The sequence below is a fragment of the Puma concolor genome, chromosome A2 (genome assembly GCF_028749965.1).
Source record: "Puma concolor isolate L17-30 chromosome A2, mPumCon1.1.hap2, whole genome shotgun sequence".
Taxonomy (NCBI): Eukaryota; Metazoa; Chordata; class Mammalia; order Carnivora; family Felidae; genus Puma; species Puma concolor.
This window is the reverse complement of record NC_141668.1, coordinates 90,729,132-90,750,278: the sequence shown is the minus strand read 5'-3', so window position 1 is coordinate 90,750,278 and position 21,147 is coordinate 90,729,132. Positions and strand designations below refer to the sequence as shown.

The window sequence follows — 21,147 nt, the reverse complement described above, 5'->3', positions numbered from 1 at the left end:
ATCTTATATGCAATCTACTCTAGTTAAGAATTTTTTTTTTACATGCATAGAGAGAATAATAAAGCAAAGGTGACAAAATGTTAAAAATCAGGGGATGTGAATAAAGGGTATAAGAAGTTTTGTAGTATTCATGTAACTTCTGTAAGCCTGAAATTACTTTAAAATAAAAAATTAAGGGGCGCCTGGGTGGCTCAGTCGGTTAGGCGTCCGACTTCAGCTCAGGTCACGATCTCATGGTTCTGAGTTCAAGCCGCATTTTGGGCTCTGTGCTGACAGATCAGAGCCTGGAGCCTGCTTTAGATTCTGTGTCTCCCTCTCTCTCTGCCCTCCCCTGCTCTCTCGCTCTCAATTAAATTAAATATTAAGGAATTGTTTTAATAAAATAAAAAATTAAAACAAAAAAACTGGTATTTTGGGAGTATTCCTCAAAACACATGCATATATTTATATATAATACTTGTATTTTTAAAATTAAAAAGTGGAGGGGGTGCCTGAGTGGCTCAGACAGGTGAGCGTCCAACTTCGGCTCAGGCCGTGCTCTCACAGCTAGTGAGTTCAAGCCTCGCACTGGGCTCTCTGCTGTCAGCACGGAGCCACTTCGGATCCTCTGTCTCCCTCTCTCTGGCCCTCCCCCTTCTCTCTCTCTCTCTCTCAAAAATAAACATTAAAAAAAAATACATTTAAAATAAATTAAATTAAAAAGTGGAATCATCAATTTGATACTAATTATTTAGTTGTAGAGGCCCTCTCGAGTACATTTGAACATCCCTGAAAAAAGGCAATTGTTCCACGATGAATTAAATGTCCGTCTCTTACTCTCCATCCAAGCAAATTCCCTCACACCACAAATACCCACCCTACCACCATCTCCTTAACTAGTCACAGCTAATTAAAGGGCTCAAGATGGAGCACAGTGGCTCACTGACACCTTGCCAATTCCTGTGAGGTCCAACGGTACTTTTCTTCAAAAAAGTTCTCTAAGATTTCCCTATAGTCTTATAACAAATCTTTTACTTAAGCTGGTTGGATATGATTTCCGTACCCTGTATCCAAACAAACCCTGAAACAGCAGGCTTTTAAGGAGTAGAAATAAACAGTACAAGGGAAATAGCAGCTACTTAAATTCATCTTTTGTCTGTGCTTGAAAAATATGGTTTTGCTGGGGGCTTAATGGTAAAGATGTAATAAGGCTGTCAATTCAGCCAATTACACAGATTCACTTAAAGAGAGGCAGCAGAAAAGCAAATAATTCAAAAGGAACAATCTTATTTTCTCAAGAAGAGCTACTATGTATCAGACCAACCTCAGACCCCCCCCATCAATTTATAGCTAATGAAGCAGAGTCCCAACCATTCAAATCAGTCACATCAAGAATCTTCCCATCCTTTGCAACATCGTTAAAGAGAAAATGGGTTTTCAAATTCCTGAAACTTGTCTTTCTTTGAATGACATATAAAGCAGGACAAGAGGAATTTAAGAGGTCTCTCTGTGAAATCAAAATTAGAAACTATTATCTTTCATTATTAGTCGGTGAAATAAGAAAAAATATTAGGAAAGTGTATCTTTCTCATATACAGTGTCCCAATATGTAAACTTTTGAAAAAACAAAACTATTTTCTGACAACATCCTAAGTGATAATAGTTCATTCTTTTCACCACATTCCTCACTTTTTGCTAAAAACCACTGATACTAGGCTTTACATGATTGTTAGACCAGTGAGACAAATGGGAAAAGATTTAATCTTTAAATTTACTTAACTCAATTAGCAATAATCATGCCTCAGATAAACCTCACTGGCTACAATACTGCCACTGTGCAAAGCTAAAAACTTACTTAACTCAAATAAGTTTAAAATAATTTATGGTAAATTCAGTTAAAAGTCTTTAAATAAAAATTATGTTTTAAATACCTTTTGAAAACAAAAGCCAAAATAGATTTAAAAATTAATAAAAATTTTCTTGTCTCAGATAAAATGTTACATAATATAAGTATGTGAACTTGAACTTTATGTTACCAGTACCACAAACCAAAACTACCTCAATCCCATTGTTCTATTATTTAATTTTATGCCACGGGCTCAGACCTTAAATGCAACCAAGTTAGCTATAACACAGGTGTGATTACTTAATGTTCTTTCTCAATAATAAACTTCAGGACCAAGATGTTTATTCCTTTGGATTAACTCTAAGCAAACATCTAAGAGTTGCTAGAAAATTCCCTGTCTTCTCCAACTGTAAAACTAGAACAAAGAAAGCTGCATAAATCATTTTGTTTCTCAGGTCCTGTCTTAAATCCAAATTTCACATTTGAAATAATTTTAAAAGGCAAAAATAAATATTTTAACTAAACATAATAGATGTGGACTTGATTACTCATTGAATTATTACATACTATTTATGCATTAAAAGTCATAATGTCTGTTTTCAATGGCATCTTAATTGAACACATCAAAAAAGAATTCTGACTGACCTGTTGCATTGAAAAGTTCAAGATCCCAAACAGCTCAACTAGTTTTTGTAAATAATCAAATCAGATTTTGCAATAAAGTTGTAAAATTCACCTAACAATATAAAAATAGCTTTCCCAAACTGTCTTAAAAATAAAATTTGATTTATGACCCCTCTGAGGAAAAAAAAAACTGATTTCATATTAAGTGAAAATATTTATCAAGTGAAATATAAGACCCACCTATTTTCTTGACTCTCACTTAAGTAAAAAGCATCCTATTTACTAACGGTTAATAAATACTTCTCATAGTCTTAAAGATACAAATAACATTTAATTAAGTTAACCTGAGTCATCATCATTTTGACTTTTTATGTAGAACTGATCACAAATGCTCACAATAACAACAAAAAAATTCTTTTGGTTAATTCCTACCTGTCTGTAAAATACTGTTTAATGGCAATAGCAAGATTTTTAGTTAAATATGGTTACTTCAAATTTGGTGCACTAAAAAACTATTTTCAACCATAAATATTGCTCTTCCACATTAAATAAGTTTTTAGGTAATATATACTATCCTTTTTTTTTTTTTAATTTTTTTTCAACGTTTATTTATTTTTGGGACAGAGAGAGACAGAGCATGAACGGGGGAGGGGCAGAGAGAGAGGGAGACACAGAATCGGAAACAGGCTCCAGGCTCCGAGCCATCAGCCCAGAGCCCGACGCGGGGCTCGAACTCACGGACCGCGAGATCGTGACCTGGCTGAAGTCGGACGCTTAACCGACTGCGCCACCCAGGCGCCCCTATACTATCCTTTTAATATTAAAAAAAAATAAAGCTCTTCCCAACATTTGTACATTACAAGAGACAGTAAAAAATTGTGAGCCACTCCAATTTCAAACCAGCCTAAAAGCTAACATTTATACAGCAGCACCTAAAATAGTAACCTTATTTTGCCAGCCAATATAAAAAAAAATTTTACCACAAAATAAAAATAATTCTATAGTCAATATTAACAAGTCTCCCTGAATACAAGTATTAAATGCTTTTCCTAACATGTAACAAAGAAAAGTCCCTGATTACCCTGAATATTTGAGATGTGTTTGCTCAAATGAAAGCTTTAAACTCAAAAAATAATTGAGCACCTACTCTCTATTGTGAATAAATCCTTTGGAAATAAAAGCTAATTACACATTACTAAAATATTTAAAAAAAAAATAAACAGCATCTTTTGTAAAAATTACATACTAACATTTCTTTAGCAGTTTGTGGTAACTCTTCAAAGTCCTTTTGGTTTTCTCCATTTTAAACACACAATGACAGTACACATTAAAGTCCTAGTAGTAACTTCCAGAACTAAGCAGAGCTGTTAGGATTTACATAACACACTTTTAAAAATAAAACTATACGTTTAAGAGTTTGATGCATGAAATGGGTACATTATTCTTAGAAATAAAAAACCAATTTAAGAAGTTAGACTTTCACTAAGACCACTAAGGTTATGTGTTAAAGGAAGAATTTCTCCTAACTTATTAATTGGCTTTTCCCCTCACTTCCTCATTTTAGATCCAAGAAGTCCTAGAGCTTGCTTTAGTATATACATGGAAAAATTCTCCAGCTGGAAGCTCTAAGACAAACAAGGCAAAATTGTGAGGGAGTTATCAGAAATCTTAAGAGTTGAAGGGAAATACAGGAGCCCTGTAAAGGTTCTAACTTAAACTGAGATCAAAGGGATCCTATAACTTACACTGACAACAAAAGGGAAGTATGATCAAACTACAGTCTCTAAAAATAAAATTTGCTCACCAATTACATTATGATTTTCTACAAATCCACTTAAACAGACAAACACCTAATCCCTCAACCTTAGCTACCCTAAGAACAAAGACTATTTGACTAGTTTTCCCCCAAGAGACTGAATGTTTCAAAACTCACTCAGAAAAAATTATACTTAACCTTTTTAAAAAAAAATTGCCCCTACAATTTCTTATTTAAAACACAGATGGTCAATGGGGTACATACACATTAACAAAAACCAAACACAGCCATGTTATTTATAAAGTAACCATTTAAAAGAGTACAATACATTCAAAAAATATATCAAAAGAAACAAACAAAATACAAAGCAATGAAGCAGGCTAGTATGAAGAAAGCTAATAGAGTCAAGGCAGCTTTTCTTATAATTTCTAACTTGGTATTGTTTATTTGAAGCCAAATAAGTCCAAATGCTTTGTGTGTCTAGAGCTGATCAAGGTCACTATCAAGAAAAAACAATGGTTGTATACAGCGTTCCTTTCCATGGCTACATAAAATAAATTTTCCTAAGAGTATACTGATTTCCTACCATAGATAGCAAGTTTAAAGTACCAACCTTCTGAACCACAGATTGTAACTACGTAGTCCATAAAATAAATGCACAATCCTTACCCAGCAGTTATGGATCTAGACTTATACGATCAGAGCACATACAAATGAGTACTGACCCCAAATCCCTACATAAACTCTCCCACTACCCACCAACATTTCATTTCATACTAAAATATTCCAAAGATTCTAAGTACAGTTGTACACTGTCTTCCATGAAGAAACTAAGGCAGTGATTGCTACAATTATTTTGTACAACAGACAACTAGTTCATATACGAACTTCATGATTCCCTTATTCCGTTGTAAATATTGGAGCAGAATTTACTGTGGAATAAAAGAATCATGAAAGGGTGTGTACTCTCCAACCTTTTCAAGAACTACTAGATTTCAATAACTACTCATCTTTCAGTTATTCCACATCAGAATGGTCATTAAATGCCATTAATGGCCCACTGATATCTCGCTGCTGAGTCCAGGCCAAAAAGATCACCCTTCCACTCCAAAAATAAATTCTAATCATTCCCACTTTTAAAAATATTGTTAAGTAACACCATTTAATTTTCTGCCTCCATCTATAAGATACTGAAATTAGCATAAAATGGATTCAAGACTCTATATTATGGTATGGCTTTTATTTAGTCTATTAAAACAGACTAAGTTCCACATCCCATAATAGGTAAATGGGTACAGGGCGGGGTATCAAGAACTAAAGCCTTACTTTTTTACTTACATAATTATGATTGCATGCTATAAAACAATTTTAAAAGGCAGCAAAGCATGGAGCTTCACTTCATGAAATATACAAACTTAGAAAATGCATAAGGAATGCTTAAATATATGAGAAACATGGATGCAATATATAATAGTGAGAAGAACAAGCATCTCCACACCCAGTGAAGTAACAGGTTTAGGCTTGTTTGTACAGCTCCCTAAAAATTAATCTGAAAGAGTACAAAAACCAAAATTCATAAAATTGGTCAAGTGTTGGATGGGAAACATTACACTCTAAATTAAAACATCTACTCACACAAAATGTTGCACTTATACACTTATTCAACATTTAACTGACTTTAGCACAGTGAATAAAAGACACTCGGATTAAACGAGCAGAAAACTAATATTTGTCCCAAGTAATTTTTTTTGAATATTTAAGTGCACCCATCCTCACTACTCAAATTTCTAAGGCTACCTGAGTGTTTTTTATTATTTTTTTTGGAAGTGGTGTCATTTCATTTGCCTCTCAGGAAAAACCAACAAAATTAATCAACTAAAACACAGCGTTGTAATTTGCAGTAAAATCAACACATTTTTGTAAACTATTCGGGAAAGAAAAGCAGCACAGTCTTTTCATGTAAACATAATAAGCCTGTAATATGCTGCAGACAAACGCACTGCATGGGGTGTGGAGGACCCGAGCTGATTAGATTACCACAACATCAGCCTGGGGCCGCCATTTTTAGAATCTGTAAAGGACAAAAGAGGGAAATTTCACTTTTTACTTCCCATCTCGGAAAATAAGGGAAAAAACGGGACTATTTTCCAATTAGGTATTGATGTCTCCAGCCTAGAGTTGAATGCACCTCACTTAATTCTCTCCAAGGTCTCCAGAACTCCAACACCTTACGTTATTCACATCTCTAAAAGGGGGGGGAAATAGGCAAAAAAAAAAAAAAAAAGAAAGAAAGAAAGAAACCAACCCGGGATTTACTCCAAAGCGAACTCTAGCGATTTCTCTTCGACTTTAAATTATCATTCTTAAGACAGACTTTAGCAAGAACGGATCTCTACGGAACTGAGGCCAGTGGAAGAGAGCACTCCGGATTGTTTTTTCTCTCCCCCTCCCCCGTTTAGCACAGTGAGCCGTTTGTTTCTCTTCTGTATCTGCTGCCACAGTGTTTGTGCCAATCCCTTGGTCAAAATAAGCTTTTCTGAAATGTGCCATATTGTGGATTCTAAGCCTCCGGTACAGTAAAGGACGGCGATAATGCAAGCGGAGTGGGGGAGGAGACTGAGAAGGCTGGGTACTGGGGTGACCACCTCAGGGGCGGGTTTACCCTCTCCCGGAGAGGATGAGGAGCTGTCTCGTTCTCCCACAAAGGGAGATAGAGACCCAGAGCGTCCTTTTAACCCCCTTCGTATTTACCTGAAAATTATACCAGAGACTGCCAGCCAAGAAATGGGAGACGAAAATGGGGCCTATACGGCTTCTGAGCACCTGAACAAGATGCGGTCGAGGAAACGGAGAGCTGGCAGCTCCTGGGACCACTTCGACACAAACCCTGCTAACAGTCACAAGCCTCCCTCCTCACCCAAGCGGCCTTAACCCGCTGCCAATGAGGAGTGCGCCCCCTCCCTAACTCCCACTCTCAAGGGGGTTTAACTGCCAGTTTCCCCTTTCCCCAACCCTAAAACCCGCCATAATGCTCCCTTTCCAGGGACAGGGAAGAGAAAGGATAAATTCGATTCAACCAAGCAACGTCTTGCCCCAGCCCAGACACCTGAGAGGCAGCGTCGACTCCCCCCAACACCCCCGGAAGGATAAAAATGAGAAAGCCCCCTCCCTCTTGAAACACGCGTCCCTCCACCCCGCAAACCCCAAGAACTCCCAAGGAGACGACAAGCACTGACCTGCGATGTTCACACAACAGACACCCGAACCCCGTTATCTGCTCGACCCCCAAGGAGTCTCTCCACACCTCCGCGAACAGACGAACCCCCGACAGCAGCCACTGCGGACACAGGACCCGGCTCCACACACCCCCTCCCCAAACAGCAGCGCGCAGCCTCTTCACCAGCAATCAAGGAGTAGGGGAGGGGGCACCCAGATAGTCAACAGGAACGCAGAGGCGACGGCAAGGCTGCTCAGAGTGTCTATGCCCCCTCTGTTGCCGCTCCCGAACTCAGGCACGGTCTCCGACTCGGCCCCCTGCGCCCGCTCAGTGTCACTGCCTCTCGCTCTGGGAAAATGGCGGCGACGGCGGCGGCGGCCGCGGCGGCGGCGACGGCGGCGGCGGCGGCGGCGGCAAGTGCACGGGGCCCGCCCGCCCCGCTCCGCAGGGGCAGAGGGGGAGGGGACGAAGCTGCCTGCCGCCATTTTGCTTGTGGGCTGCCGCCCGCTGCTGCCTCTTGGCACAGAGGCTTGAAGACAGGCAACTGGAGGCAGAGAGGTGGGCAGAGTCTCCGTCTTTTTTCAGAACAGATGCATTCAACAATTTACAGAAGGTTTGGGATAGTTTCGATATTTGATGGGATTGGTTCTTTATCCCTTTACCCTGAGTAGCCCTCAAGTCTGGATATCGGCGAGCATGGGCACGCCACTACTGGGTGGAAGGATTAAGACTGTAGGCCCTGGGAACGACTCCCCCCCCCCCCCCCCCCCCCGCCCATCACCCTCCGAAAGCGATGCACTTTCTCCCACTCCCCAAACAACCTCAGTCTCCGTCTTCCCCTCCCCCTCCCCAGTCTGGCCTCCAGCGCTGGGTGAACTCGTTTTGGGTGTCACTCGACGCCCACTAGGGGCTGAGGAGGCTCCAGTGCGCAGACTCCGGGCACCGGATAAAAGCGGAGCTGGAGCGTCCAGCGCCGTCTCGATGGAGGAGCGAGAAACGGAAGAGGTCGGGGGGAGAAGCAGCAGGAAAAATACAGCCACCGTCAGCGCCGCTTCCCTGCCACCGTGTATCGGGGTAAAAAGCTGCCGTTGCCGTCGGTGCAGTTGCCGTCGCTGCCTCCTACTTATCTTGGCCCCGGGGAAGGATTTCCCCGCCGGCGGGACAATGTGCGGGGTGGGGAGCAGGAGTTAACCTTTATGTGGCGGTGATTAAACGAGGGAGGGACAGAGAGACGGTTATCTCGAAGAAAAAAGGGGGATGCCAAAGAATAAAACAAGGGTTTCCCCACTAAAATAACATTGTGATTCCGGTTCTTGTTTTCGGGGTCTTTCCCCGAAATGGCGGTTTCCGTCTTCTTGCTCCACAGAGACCCGGAGCGCTTGGTAAGCGGAGTGGGGAGAGGCAGAGGCGGTCCATGCGGCCAATCAGTGCCTGGTGTGTCCTGTCGGGCTAGTAGTGATTGGCTAGCGATGACCTCATGCTGCAGCAGCGGGTGGGGCCAGAGCCGTCGGGGGAGGCTGTTGCAAAGGCAGAGAGGGAGAAGTGACGATGGTGATGGTTGCTGCCGCGGCCGATATGGAACCCAAGCAGTGGCGAAGAGAATCTCAAGGCTCTTCCCTGAGTATTTTCTCCTGTCCTTGCGCGAGGTGAGGGCCCCGGCTCGGCCCCTGCGAAACCTTGGGGCGCTGGCGCGGACGAGGAGACACCATTTCTCTCATGACTTTTGTAACTGCGTCAGGGCAAGATGGCGCTGGGTCTCCTTGGGGCGCGGGGGGAGAGGCACGTCCACCGCCGCCGCAGCGCATGTGACCGGGCTGCATTCCTGTGGGGTTTGGCTCCGACCCAGGCTGGGGCGGGGGAGGGGAAAGGGCTTGGGCGGAGGAGACTGTGGTGCGGTCGGCGTTGGCGGCCTGAAGAGGAAGAGATGACTGTTTGAGAGCGCTTCCCCTCCCCCATACAGCTTACGGTTGCGGCTCCCAGGGGAAAGCCCCTGGAGGGACACTCCTTTTGGGTGTGACGGCTGTTGGTGGAGGAGAAGGTTTGGTGCCCTATTTTCTTATCTACCTTTCTCCTTGCAAAGTACTTACGTAAGGTGGCAGGTTCCTAATGTGGGAATCTACTATGAGTTCCTGAGGGCCTCTGGACTGAGTAAAGAGGGGAGAGACTAGCTCCTGGCCCACGACGACGAGCGGTATCAGTTATTTTTTGAGAAGACGTAAAATTTCTCAGATCCTAGTAGAAAAATGTTTCCTAAATTTGGAAGCAAAGGTAAAAGGTGTAAACACCCAGGAACACTTAAAATCTCCGAAGTTACAGGGAATTTGCCATCTGAATTTTGAGGACCTTTTTCAGGCTTTCTGTTCCTTTCCTATGTACTTTGTTCTCGTATCCTCCTTATCTGTGTATTCTACAAGAATGTGTAATTTTAGCGGATTTGCTTTTCTTTCTAAATTTAGGCGTGATCAGTAATAACAATAAAAGCGATAGTGTTGTGATCTGTATGAAGTTGTAAGGATGTTTTCAGTACTTTCGTCTTTCTGTCGCCCTCTTAACTATGGTTTTTAAAAGTAAAACATGAATTCACTTTCGGTAAATGTTACTCATTAAGAAGCCTGCACCGTTATGAAGCCTACATCTTTAATCACTTTTCTGGAAGTATGAACTTTAGTTTCCGAAACCTTGTTGGTTGAAGATCTTTAGTTCAAGAGTTCTTAAGGTCTGTATTGGTAGATTCAGTAAGAAAGAGTATTTTTGTTTTTGATACTTCCCAGTTGGCCAAACAAGCATAGTAGCCATCGACTAAACTAGTCAAGATTTAAAAGGCTTCTCCCCTTGGGTGGTGTTGAGCTGGGAGTTACACAACAAGACATTTGCACTGACACTTGGCTTGCTTTTTTTTGACAGAACACATCTGGTGCTAAGAGGAAATATTTGCTGAACCTGAAAAGATGGGTTTTAACCTGGGGTCCAGGTTATGTTACTTCCTTTAGTGTTAGTTGTGGACTTGATAGTTTGAAAACAAGATTGAATTTTTAATTCATTTGTTTATACTTAAACCCTTACTAGTTTCTGTGGTTTTCTTTTTCAGTGAATTACCAATATGAATGAACTAAAAACTCTGTAATTAAACTGTTAATATAGAAGAAGAAAGATTTTAGAGTTCAAAGTGTGTTTTATGTCCATTGTGAATATAAAATGGGCCTTCTGTCTATAAGAACTGAATATCTTCGAGGATTTACTTGTCATGTGTAAGTTATATCTATCTCCCTTACTGTCATAGCAATTTTTATTTTGACTTAGGAAAGAGGGACGGAATATGAAGTCAGATTGTAAGGTTTCATGGTCTTCCTAGCTTCACTCTGCCTTAATAAGGAAGAGAAGCCATTTTTAAACTAATAGAAACACATCTGTGTTTTGAGTTTTTCATCAACATGTGTCCTCATTGTTCCTAATTGCTAAATCTTGAGCTTTAGTTTTTCTTTTCATTTCTGTGGCATTTTAAGTACTACTTGCAGTTACTTTGACTACCTTTTTGTGTTACATGTTCTCTTTGGGCAATTTTATTCATGCCTGTTATTCTCCACTACAGCCTAAATTTTCATCTCAGCTGTAGATGCAAAGTTAAGGTTTTTAGGGAGGGGGACCACAGGCTTCCTGAACTCCCATAAAAATACTGAGCTTGTACTAGACTCCTAAGAATTTTCTTCACCCATTCCCTCAAAAAATTTTTGCTTCTCTTCCTATGTTTCATTATTTGAGTAAACCATGCCCCAACCTTCCTTTATCTATTTTTGTTCACATTCTCATCTCTTTTACAATGGGAATAGCTTTTATCACTGGCTTCAGATGGCAGACCAACCCTAGTGGGCTAAAGTACCTCCCGAGTGCTGTGCTATTTCATACTTCTGTGTCTTTGTCCACACTACCTGAAGTACTTCTTCCCACTCCTGGTTAACTTGAACCTTGCCTCCCAAAACTCTTCCAAATCCTTAATCCCAAGTGAAATGAGCCAATTCTTGACATTGATAACCCAGCCCAGTGCTTGACACTTAGTTGGCATTCAGGTGTACAAGTTTTTTGTTTTTTTCTGAGGAAGATAACACTCCACTAATAGAGTGTATAATCCAAACTGTAAAATGTAGCTTTCCCACTTTTTCAAAAATGCCCTTGACCACCAGGGTTTGGAGAGGAGATCAAGGTTTAGGGAGGCTCACAAGCAGGTTTCCTCTCCTTTTGCTTATGTCAGGGCAGATGCTCCTGATGGGATAGTTCTACCTCCAGAAAGTTGGGAAGAAAAAACTGACCTTATTTTTTTAACATCCATATTTCTCAACTCTAGAGGACATTTTAACCTACAAACTTCAACAATGTATGAACTGATTGATTGGGTTTATAATTCCTTGATGTGGTTGGGGCTTATCAAAGTATGTATTACTGCTTGCTCTGATACTATAGGACCCAATTTGTTTTGCTCTTGAGTTTAGGTTTTGTTATTTTTCTTGCTGTTGTTAAGTGTCCCATTTGCCAGCCTCTAGTAGCTACATGTATGTATTGTGAGGTTGGCATTCCAATAACAGGAGTTATTAAATTGCATAAAAAATGAAGCTCCGCAATAAAAATTCTAGGAATCAGATTTGGGCTTTATAAACGTAAACGTTGGTGATGTTTTTGTCTGCTATTAAAGCCTTTTGGGGTATTTTTGAGTAGTCCTTATCTGTCTTTTGAAATTTGAGTTCAAAGTAAGAAAATAGACTTTCACTGTATTTTGTTTTTTGTTTTCTTTAACCTGTTTTTAATTTTTTTTTTTTTTTTTTTTTTTTTTTTTTTTTTTTTTTTTTGAGAGAGAGAGAGCGTGAGCCGGGTAGGGGCAGAGAGAGAGGGAGACACGATCTGAAGCAGGCTCCAGACTCTCAGCTGTCAGTACAGTGTCAGTACAGAGCCTGATTCAGGGCTGGCACTCACCAGCGGTGAGATCATGACCTGAGCTGAAGTCGGACACTTAACTGACTGAGCCACCCAGTTGCCCCTGGATTTTGTTTTTATATGGAATTTTTTTCTGCCCCACCTCTGACTTCAGTGTCCTTTTAGAATGAAAAAGTTTATGTTTCAGACTTGAACTTGAACCATTAAATATATACCTTAAAATGTTAGGGGTAAATATGTATCACCTGATTAGTTTCACTTCTAAAAAATGAATATAATGCTATCCCTTTCTGTGCAAGGTGTTGTGTTGATACTAAACCTGAAATCTGTATTTGCAAACAGTGCTCAAAAAACCTTCCAGGGTTGTGGATACCTTGAACTTGATTGCTTGTCTTGAAAGAGGAAATTAAGTTTATTCTTGAGCATTCAGCAAATATTTTCAGGGGTGCCTGGGTGGCTCCGTCTGTTAAGCATCCAGCTTCGGCTCAGGTCATGATCTCACAGTTCTTGAGTTTGAGCCCAGCATCGGGCTCTGTGCTGACAGCTCAAAGCCTGGAGCCTGCTTGGAATTCTGTGTCTCCGTCCCTCCCTCTGTGTCTCACTCTTTGCCCCTTCCCTGCTTGTGTGCTCGCTCTCTCCCTTTCTCTCTCAAAAATAAATAAATTTTTAAAAAAGGAAGAAAACATTTTGAAAGCTACCTGCCCTCTGCTATTCAAAAAGATCAGGCCTCTAATCTCCCTGTTGATTGTTCAGTTCAGGTTTGAAACATCTTTAAGTGGAGCTGGAATTGGAAAGTAGAGAAACTATTCTGCTTCTACCTGAATGAAGCAAACAGAAGGCTAGCAAAAGATTATAGAGCCCACCATTCTGTTCTCTGGAATGATTTAACAGTAGATATAGTAAAAAGAGCTTTTAATATTCTGTGTGAACTGGAAATTTCAGCATCAAATGTAAAAATGGAGCCAGTGGCGAAGAGCTGAAAAATCTGTTGGAGGTCCTTTCTTTGCTCGAAGTGAATGGTAGTTTAAACAACAAAATTTCTGAATGCATCTAGTTTGCCAGCTATGTCCTATTTAGAGCTTGTGATTATGTTTTGCTTTCTTAAACTATTTTATACTGGTATTTCCCCTTCATTGGCTCTGTTTGCCATAACCATTGAAGTATGCAGAGTTTACCTTGCATTTGTATTTTTTATAAAAGAAAATTGGATTTGGGGTTGTTTTTTGTTTGCTCCTTTGTTGTAAGCATACCACGAAACAGCAGTATGGGTCAGCATCGTCCTTTTGAGGTACAGGGTATACCTTCGCTGAACAACTAACTATCTCTTCTATAGAACTGGTCCTAATAAATTGGTTATCAACCTAGAATAAATGATATTTCTTACAACAAACTTAAATGGAGTTTAAATTACACATGAATTTATTCCAGGAGATTTATATCACTTTAATATTCTTTATCCTCTAAAGTATTTTTAAAGCGCCCTCCAAAAGTATATTGATGCTTGTGTCTCAGATTTAAAGCTATAATCTGTTTTTCCCCTCTGATTGCTTTTGTTCCTGGGACAGATAGGAACTCCAGCTCTAATATGAACAAAATAATTTGCATTCCTACTGTATTTAAGACCTACAAAACATTCCTAGGCTTTACATTTTTATTTAGGTTGGCAAGATAAACTACTTTGTAATTACAACTTTTGAAGCATTTATATCAGTCAAAATATTTACCTGCTAGTTTCTCCCAGCCTTTATTCTACCTTTTTAAATTAAATGAAGTTTTAAAGCCACTTCCATTTCTTTGTGTATAGGTTGGTTTGTTGCTAACAGTTATCATCAAAGGAAGGAAAGATCATTGGTTACTAAGTGTGGGAATAACAAAGAATTAAGGATTTAGGAATAACAAGAGTTTTTGTTTTAAATTAACAAAGTAAGGGGCGCCTGGCTGGCTCAGACAGTGGAGCACATGGACTCTTGATCTTGGAGTTGTGGGTTCAAGCCCCACGATGCGCGTGGAGATTACTTAAAAAATGAAATAAAATCTTAAGTTAGCAAAGTAAGCCACACTAGGTCATTGATACTAGTGGAATTGGAGAGGAAATGTTGGGAAAGCTTAATTTAAGCACTAGAAATCTTTAACTGCTAGTGAGTCCCCTGCCCCCAAAAAAGGAATGCCCAGAAACATATTTGATACTGTTACATATACTTTGTCTCAGTTACCTGCTAATCTTACCTGAGGTTGGTGGAGCAGTGATTTCAACACCTCTCTGACTTTACCAAAGTTTATATTCCTTGTCCTAGTTACACTGTCTGAATGAAGACTTCGTTTTAAGCCAAGACACAGGACAGTGAAGTATATTGGGACTTGTTTTAAATCTCACCTACTTTCAACCTTAGAGGAAGGGACTAATTCTTAAAGAGCCCTTAATGTAGATGGAGTAAGATCCTGAATGAGAGTAGGAGTAATGGAATATAAGGAGGAGATATGTAACACATTACAAAAACATCCATGCGTGTTGCTTGGATTTGGAGTGGAAAAACTTTTTCAAGAAAAATCATTTTGAAAAGATGAGTGTCAAAGCTGAATGTATTCAGTCTTAATAGATATGGTAGGAAGTGGACACGTCCACATTTTAGACTTAAGAGAGGGAACAGATTCCATGACGGCAAAATTATATGGAAGATACAGTGTAAGTAATATAGTTAATGATACTGTAATAGTCTTGCATGGAGACAATAGGCTACATTTGTGCCATAATGTATAAATTTATCAAATCACTATGTGGTATACTGAAACTAATGTAACATTGTATGCCAACTACGCTTAAAATTTTAAGAAACAAAGTTAGGAAAAAATAAAATGAATAAATAAATTATATGCCAGTACATACTTAGTACCTGAGTCTTGTTGGTCATAGTAAGGATAATAACAGTGTCCTTTTTTTTAATGTTTATATTTTGAGAAAGAGAGAGAGATATACAGCATGAGTGGGAGGAGGGGCAGAGAGAGATGGAGACAAAATCTGAAGCAGGCTCCAGGCTCTGAGCTGTCAGCACAGAGCCCCTACGTGGGGCTGAAAACCACAAGCTGTGAGATCATGACCTGAGCAGAAGTTGGATGCCCAACTGACAGAGCCACCCAGGCATCCCACAAAATGTATTTTATTTGTAACTACCCTAAGGATACTTTTTACTGTTGGATTATTCCATAACGCACAAAAATGGTAGCCTTTTAAAGTACTTTTTTTTTTTTTAATGTTTATTTTAGAGCGAGAAAGAGAGAATCCCAAGCAGGCTCCACGCTGTCAGTGCAGAGTCTGGACATTTAACCTACTGAGCCACCCAGGCACCCTGAGTGGAAATTTTTTTGAGTCTAGTTGTCTTAGGTTAGGATTTTAGTTTGTTTTTAAACTTGAAGTTTTCGGCTTTTCTTCACTTAATTTAGGTTCTCTCTTTCCTTAGTAAAAGAGTACAAATTAGTTCTGATAACTGAAAACCACGCACTGCTTAATTAACCTTTTCAAACCATGTTGCTTCCACCACCAGTGACTTGATGCCTGACGGGTAAAGTAACACACATGTTTGGTGAGCACAAGTTGGTTTAGCAATATATCCAATTCTGGACTAGGGGAAATTGATATTGATTTGTTAGACACTTCAATTCTTACTATAGGCATGTCAGAACTTAACTAATCTTGTAAGAATTCATAAACCTTTTTACATGTTAAAAATGAATCCACTCTGGCCTATTTGCACCTCTCTCACATATACCTTATGCCCAGTGCCTGGTTCCTATTGTCTTTCTGATAAACAATGTTTTTAGATAAAGGGGGAACCTATTCCTCTAGTTTAGTTTTGTCCCTAGTATTTACATTTTCTATGAAGGAAGGCTATGCTAAGGTGCCGACTGCTTTCTGAAGAAACTTCTTTTAGATAGCAAGAGATGCCCCCCCCTTTTTTTTCATTCTGTAGATGAAACCTACAGAATGAAAAGGCAGCAAAAAATATTCACTGTTCTCAAGTTCATATGATAACAATAATAGTATGGTAGTGTAGGCATCTCTCCTCTGTCCCAAACACAACTTTCCTGACCACATCTGTGCAAGATATTCTGTGGCTACTCTCTTTGTTTGCATGTTCTCACTTATGGCCAGTTAAAGGGCAAATGGGAGTAAAAATATGAGGATACATCAAATGGATGATTGAAGAGTCCTTTAAAAACTAAATTACTGAGAGAGGAGATCTTGTAATAACATCAGAACTCAGGGTTCATTGTGCCACCTTTGGGTTTTTTTTTTTTTTTTTAAGTTTATTCGTTTATTTGGTGGGGGAAGGGAGTATCGGGGAGGGGCAGAGGGAGAGAGGGAGAAGCCCAAGTAGGCCCTGTGCCGTCAGCACAGTCCAAAGAGGGGCTCAAACCCACAAAACTGTGAAATCATAACCCGAACCAAAATCAAGAGTTGGTCACTTAAACTGAGCCACCCAGGCACCTGTGGGTTTTTTAAATGTCTAAAAGTTAACTGGCTCCCTTTGCTGACTCAGTTTTCTATGTAAATATTCTTACTCCTAGGGAATAAGACTAAGATGCAATTCTCTGCATTTGTAACATTTTGTGAAAGTTCTGTATTATGTGCTCCAGATGTGGGTGGTCTTCTATTCCTTAGAATATACATTGTTGAAACTCTCTAGTTGATATGCTAAATACTCTCTGCTAGTTGCTACTTCTGTCTTTTCTGTTTTAATGAGTTTCTTTTTCTGCTTCTTAACTGTTGGTATTTTCCCAGTACTATGGCCCAGCCACCTTTTCACCAATTGTGGTAATCAGTTCCCACATCTTTACCTATTGAGGAATCCAGAATTGAAACTAAACAAATTCAAAACTGAACTATTTCTGTCACCTTTCCTTCTTGAGTTTTTTTTCTTGATAATGATTCTCTTTTACCCTTTTAGTGTAATTCATATAATCAAATATTTTTCCAAAGTAAATCTGTTTTGCTTACAGCACTCCAATTAGTTCACCAAAGATTGAGGATCATGATCATGAACATCACTAAGTTAAAATGACCGAAGTTTTAGTATCTGATATTCCACTTCAGTGAAACTAGGTGGTTTGCTCTCCTTAGTTTCATAATCCATAGAGTGGGTAAAATAGTAACTACTTTATCATACTAGTAATAGGGATTAAATGAGAAGTGAGAGCTCAGGGGCAATTATTGACTTGTTATAAACTGTCAATTATTTTTTTTTTTTATCTCCAGATATCTTCCCTCTTCTTGTTTCTGTACCTATCACACTGTCAGGTTTATGTTCCTCTTCTGTTCATGTAGGAGGTAGTGATAGGCAGTGTCTCATTCATTTTTGTAGCTAAAGTGCAAAGTCCCTGGCATGTAATAGGCACTTAGTTTTGTTGCACAAATAACAGATAATCTCCTTTGATGCCAGGTGCTTGAAAATTTTGCCATACTTTATGTTTACTGTAAAATAGCAAGTCAGTAAAATAAATTAGATGCAGCATGCTCTGATTTATTCTATACCATCATGTTAAAAACTGAGATCTTTTTTCCCTCCACTTTTGACTTATTTTGCCAGTGCTGTTAGCTCTCAAATCTGGTTTCTGTGTATCTGTCATTGTGCAATGTAGGACTGGGCCCTTACTCTAATGGTTCATAATGTAGTTTAGGATTAAGCCATATGGGTATGTACTATAAACATTCAGGCAGAACCCCCGTCCACAGGTAATGTGTTTGTCAAAGGAAATCAAATTTTTGGACTAGAAGGCAAAATATTTGTGGATTTCAATAGTGACAGGTTAAGGGCAGTGAAGCACAACATATTTGTAGTTGGCATAGCTTTACGTGTGAAGGCATAGAACAGGAATAGAGAACATGTGTTTAAAATATAGGAAACCAATTTGACTAAGCTTGTATGCAGTACATTGAGAGAGAAAATGAGAAAAGAGGGTGGATTGTGACCAAATAATTTTTTTCTCTCTCTCTCTTTTTTTTTTTTTAATTTAGAGTCCTTTGCCAGTACCCAAGCCTTTCTTATTTTTTTTTCCTTTTCTGTTTTGAGAAAATATTCTTAAAGAGGGAAATGATTGGTATAAGTCTTAGGATAGGCCTGGAACCCAGATAGTGCCAACTAATTCCAAATGGAAAATTGGGCCATTAGTAAAAAGTCTGTCATGTATTAGATTATTGATCTCATTTCTAATCTTCCTTATCTCAGTTTTCAGTGGAATTAGGGTTAGAGAAAGTATTTGATTTCTTACCGTGTTGTTTTTCTTCCTGCATTTTTTTTCTTCCTGGTTGGACGTGAAAAAAGAGGGAATGAGAGAGCAAGTATGAGCAAGTCTGATGACTTTCCTTTCCCAGTTATGCTCACCTGTTAAAACATATGTTCTTTTTTTGATTTTTTTTTTTTTAAGATTATATTTTTAAGTAATCTCTGCACCCAAGGTGGGGGCTAAACTCACAACCCCAAGATCAAGGGTTGCACGCTCTACCAACTGAATCAGCCAGGCGCCCCTACAAGCTACAATTGGCAAATGTGTAACTTAGTTCCTGACAGCATTAGATAGTAAATAATTGATAGCCACCGTTAATAACATGGATTTAGTAGAGTTCTGGCATTTTAAATTTTATGCTGAAAATACATGTAGCACAGGCAACCTGTGTCTACCTATATAGCAAAAGCCAGAATTTGTAATTTTGCTGCTGCATAAGGAAATAATTCTTGACCCCTGCTTTCCTTATTAAAATTCTAGCCCAAAAACCTTTATTAAGAGGCTCCAGATTTCAGGTTTGTATATCTTGAATTATTACGTCCATGCCAAGTATGTTTTTTAATTGGCTTTAGAACAAAATATATACATTTGGCAATTGGCAGAAATCCTAACAGTCAAATTGTTGTAATGTATAAATGCTATCCTTGTATGAACAAGAGGTTATTGTTAAACATTACATTATCTGGCCATATAAAACTGCTGTAACAAACTTGTGATTGTGACTTGAATATAGTCCTATGTAGACATTTCTCATATTTTCCAGGTGACTTCCATGTTCTCACCATTTTACAGTGTATATTTCAGAAGAACTTACCCATTTATGCATCTTGGAGCACACCCATTAGAAAGCAGAAGCAACTTATATACTAATACCCAGTTAAGTTAGGACATTGACTTGGAAGAGGAAAAACTGTGGTATCATTAGCGGGATTTTTTTGTTTTTTGTTTTTTGTTGTAGTTTTTATTTACTTTTGAGAGAAAGGGTGGGACAGAGGATCTGAAGTGGGCTCTGTGCTGACAACAGTGAGCCCGATGCAGGACTCAAACTCATGAACCTGAGCTGAAGGCAGACACTTAAAGGACTGAGCCACCCAGGCACCCCTGTGTGAATTTTTTTTTTTTTTAAATATGTAGGAGCACCTGGGTGGCTCAGTCGGTTGAACATCCAACTTTGGCTCGGGTCATGATCTCACAGTTTGTGAGATCAAGCCCTGTGTCGAGCTCTGTGCTGACAGCTCAGAGCCTGAGCTTGCTTCTGATCCTGTGTCTCCCTTTCTCTTCTTCCCCACTCACACTGTCTCTCTCTCAAAAATAAACAAACATTAAAAGACATTTTTTTTAAATAAAGATACATCTAAGTCCTTGTTTCATCATGTAAGATGTCACCAAATAATGGTTTCCTGGATGAGCTGTATATTACTATAGCTTATTCCTTTTTTCTGAAGGTTCCTTGGCTCCAGCAGTTAAACATTTCGAAAAACAAAGTTTGATTTATAGGCCGTTTATATCCAGTGTCTCGTTTGTGTGTGTGTGTTTTATATTTATATGTAGTCATATTGGTGTAGTTCAAAACATTTGGGGTGGGGGACAGCTATATTAGATACCAAATTCTTATTTTCTAAATGTTTACATATAACTAAATGTCAGAACTAGCTAAGAATGAATACCATTTATACTTTATTTCAGCTGAACTTGCATTATCTTTGGTTTTATGGTATATCTTACAGCAGTTTGTTTTTAGGGATAGAAGAGATGGATTTTTGATTTAGCCCTTCTTTTTTTAAAAAAAATTTTTTTTTTTTTTAACGTTGATTTATTTTTGAGACAGAGACAGAGCATGAACGGGGGAGGGGCAGAGAGAGAGGGAGACACAGAATCGGAAGCAGGCTCCAGGCTCTGAGCCATCAGCCCAGAGCCCGACGCAGGGCTCGAACTCACGGACTGCGAGATTGTGACCTGAGCTGAAGTCGGACGCTTAACCGACTGAGCCACCCAGGCGCCCCTGATTTAGCCCTTCTTACAAATGAAGAAATTGATACCCATCAAAATAACTCAGGTTTCAGTAATTTATTTTCCTAGGTATTTTCAAATTGGATCCTACTTTACCTTCATTTTTTATATGAATCTAGTCATTTAATGCTTATGTTAAATAAGTCCTTTCTGGGTTTTTAAAAAAAAAAATTTTTTTTAAGAGAGATAGAGTGGTGTAGGGGAGGGGCAGAGAGAGAGGGAGACAGAATCCAGATCAGGCTCCAGGCTCTGAGCTGATAGCATAGGCCTGAACTTGGAAACTGAGTTCATGACCTGAGCCAAGGTCGGACACTTAACCGAGGCACCCCGATTTTTGTTTTCAATACTTCTGTATTCTCTGTCTTGATCTCTTGGGTGATCATTAACATAAAGTGAGCACCTTAATTTTGAGTTCCTATTTTTACTGCCCTCTCCATTTTTTCTATCTCTGTACTCTACCGGCTTCCCTCTTAACAACTACACAATTTCAGTAGTTAATATAACAGTGTATAC

At 39.3% G+C, this 21,147-nt stretch overlaps 2 protein-coding genes and 1 pseudogene across 2 annotated transcripts in view; 1 reads left to right on the top strand and 2 right to left on the bottom strand.

The window, feature by feature from the left end:
* The window catches only part of KMT2E (lysine methyltransferase 2E (inactive)), a 100,808-nt gene extending 93,173 nt beyond the window's left edge, over positions 1–7,635 (bottom strand). The window contains 1 exon segment of the mRNA XM_086696886.1: positions 7,442–7,635. The gene's annotated coding sequence lies outside the window, so the exon portion shown is untranslated.
* On the bottom strand, positions 1,759–1,824 carry LOC112867129 (U4 spliceosomal RNA; annotated as a pseudogene).
* LOC147583305 (uncharacterized) lies at positions 7,634–8,720 on the top strand. Its single transcript, XM_086696887.1, has 2 exons — positions 7,634–7,980; positions 8,276–8,720. Exons 1-2 carry the CDS (start codon positions 7,779–7,781, stop codon positions 8,611–8,613), a joined length of 540 nt encoding a protein of 179 aa, XP_086553013.1. The 5' UTR covers positions 7,634–7,778; the 3' UTR covers positions 8,614–8,720.
* The last annotated feature ends 12,427 nt before the right edge of the window (positions 8,721–21,147 follow it).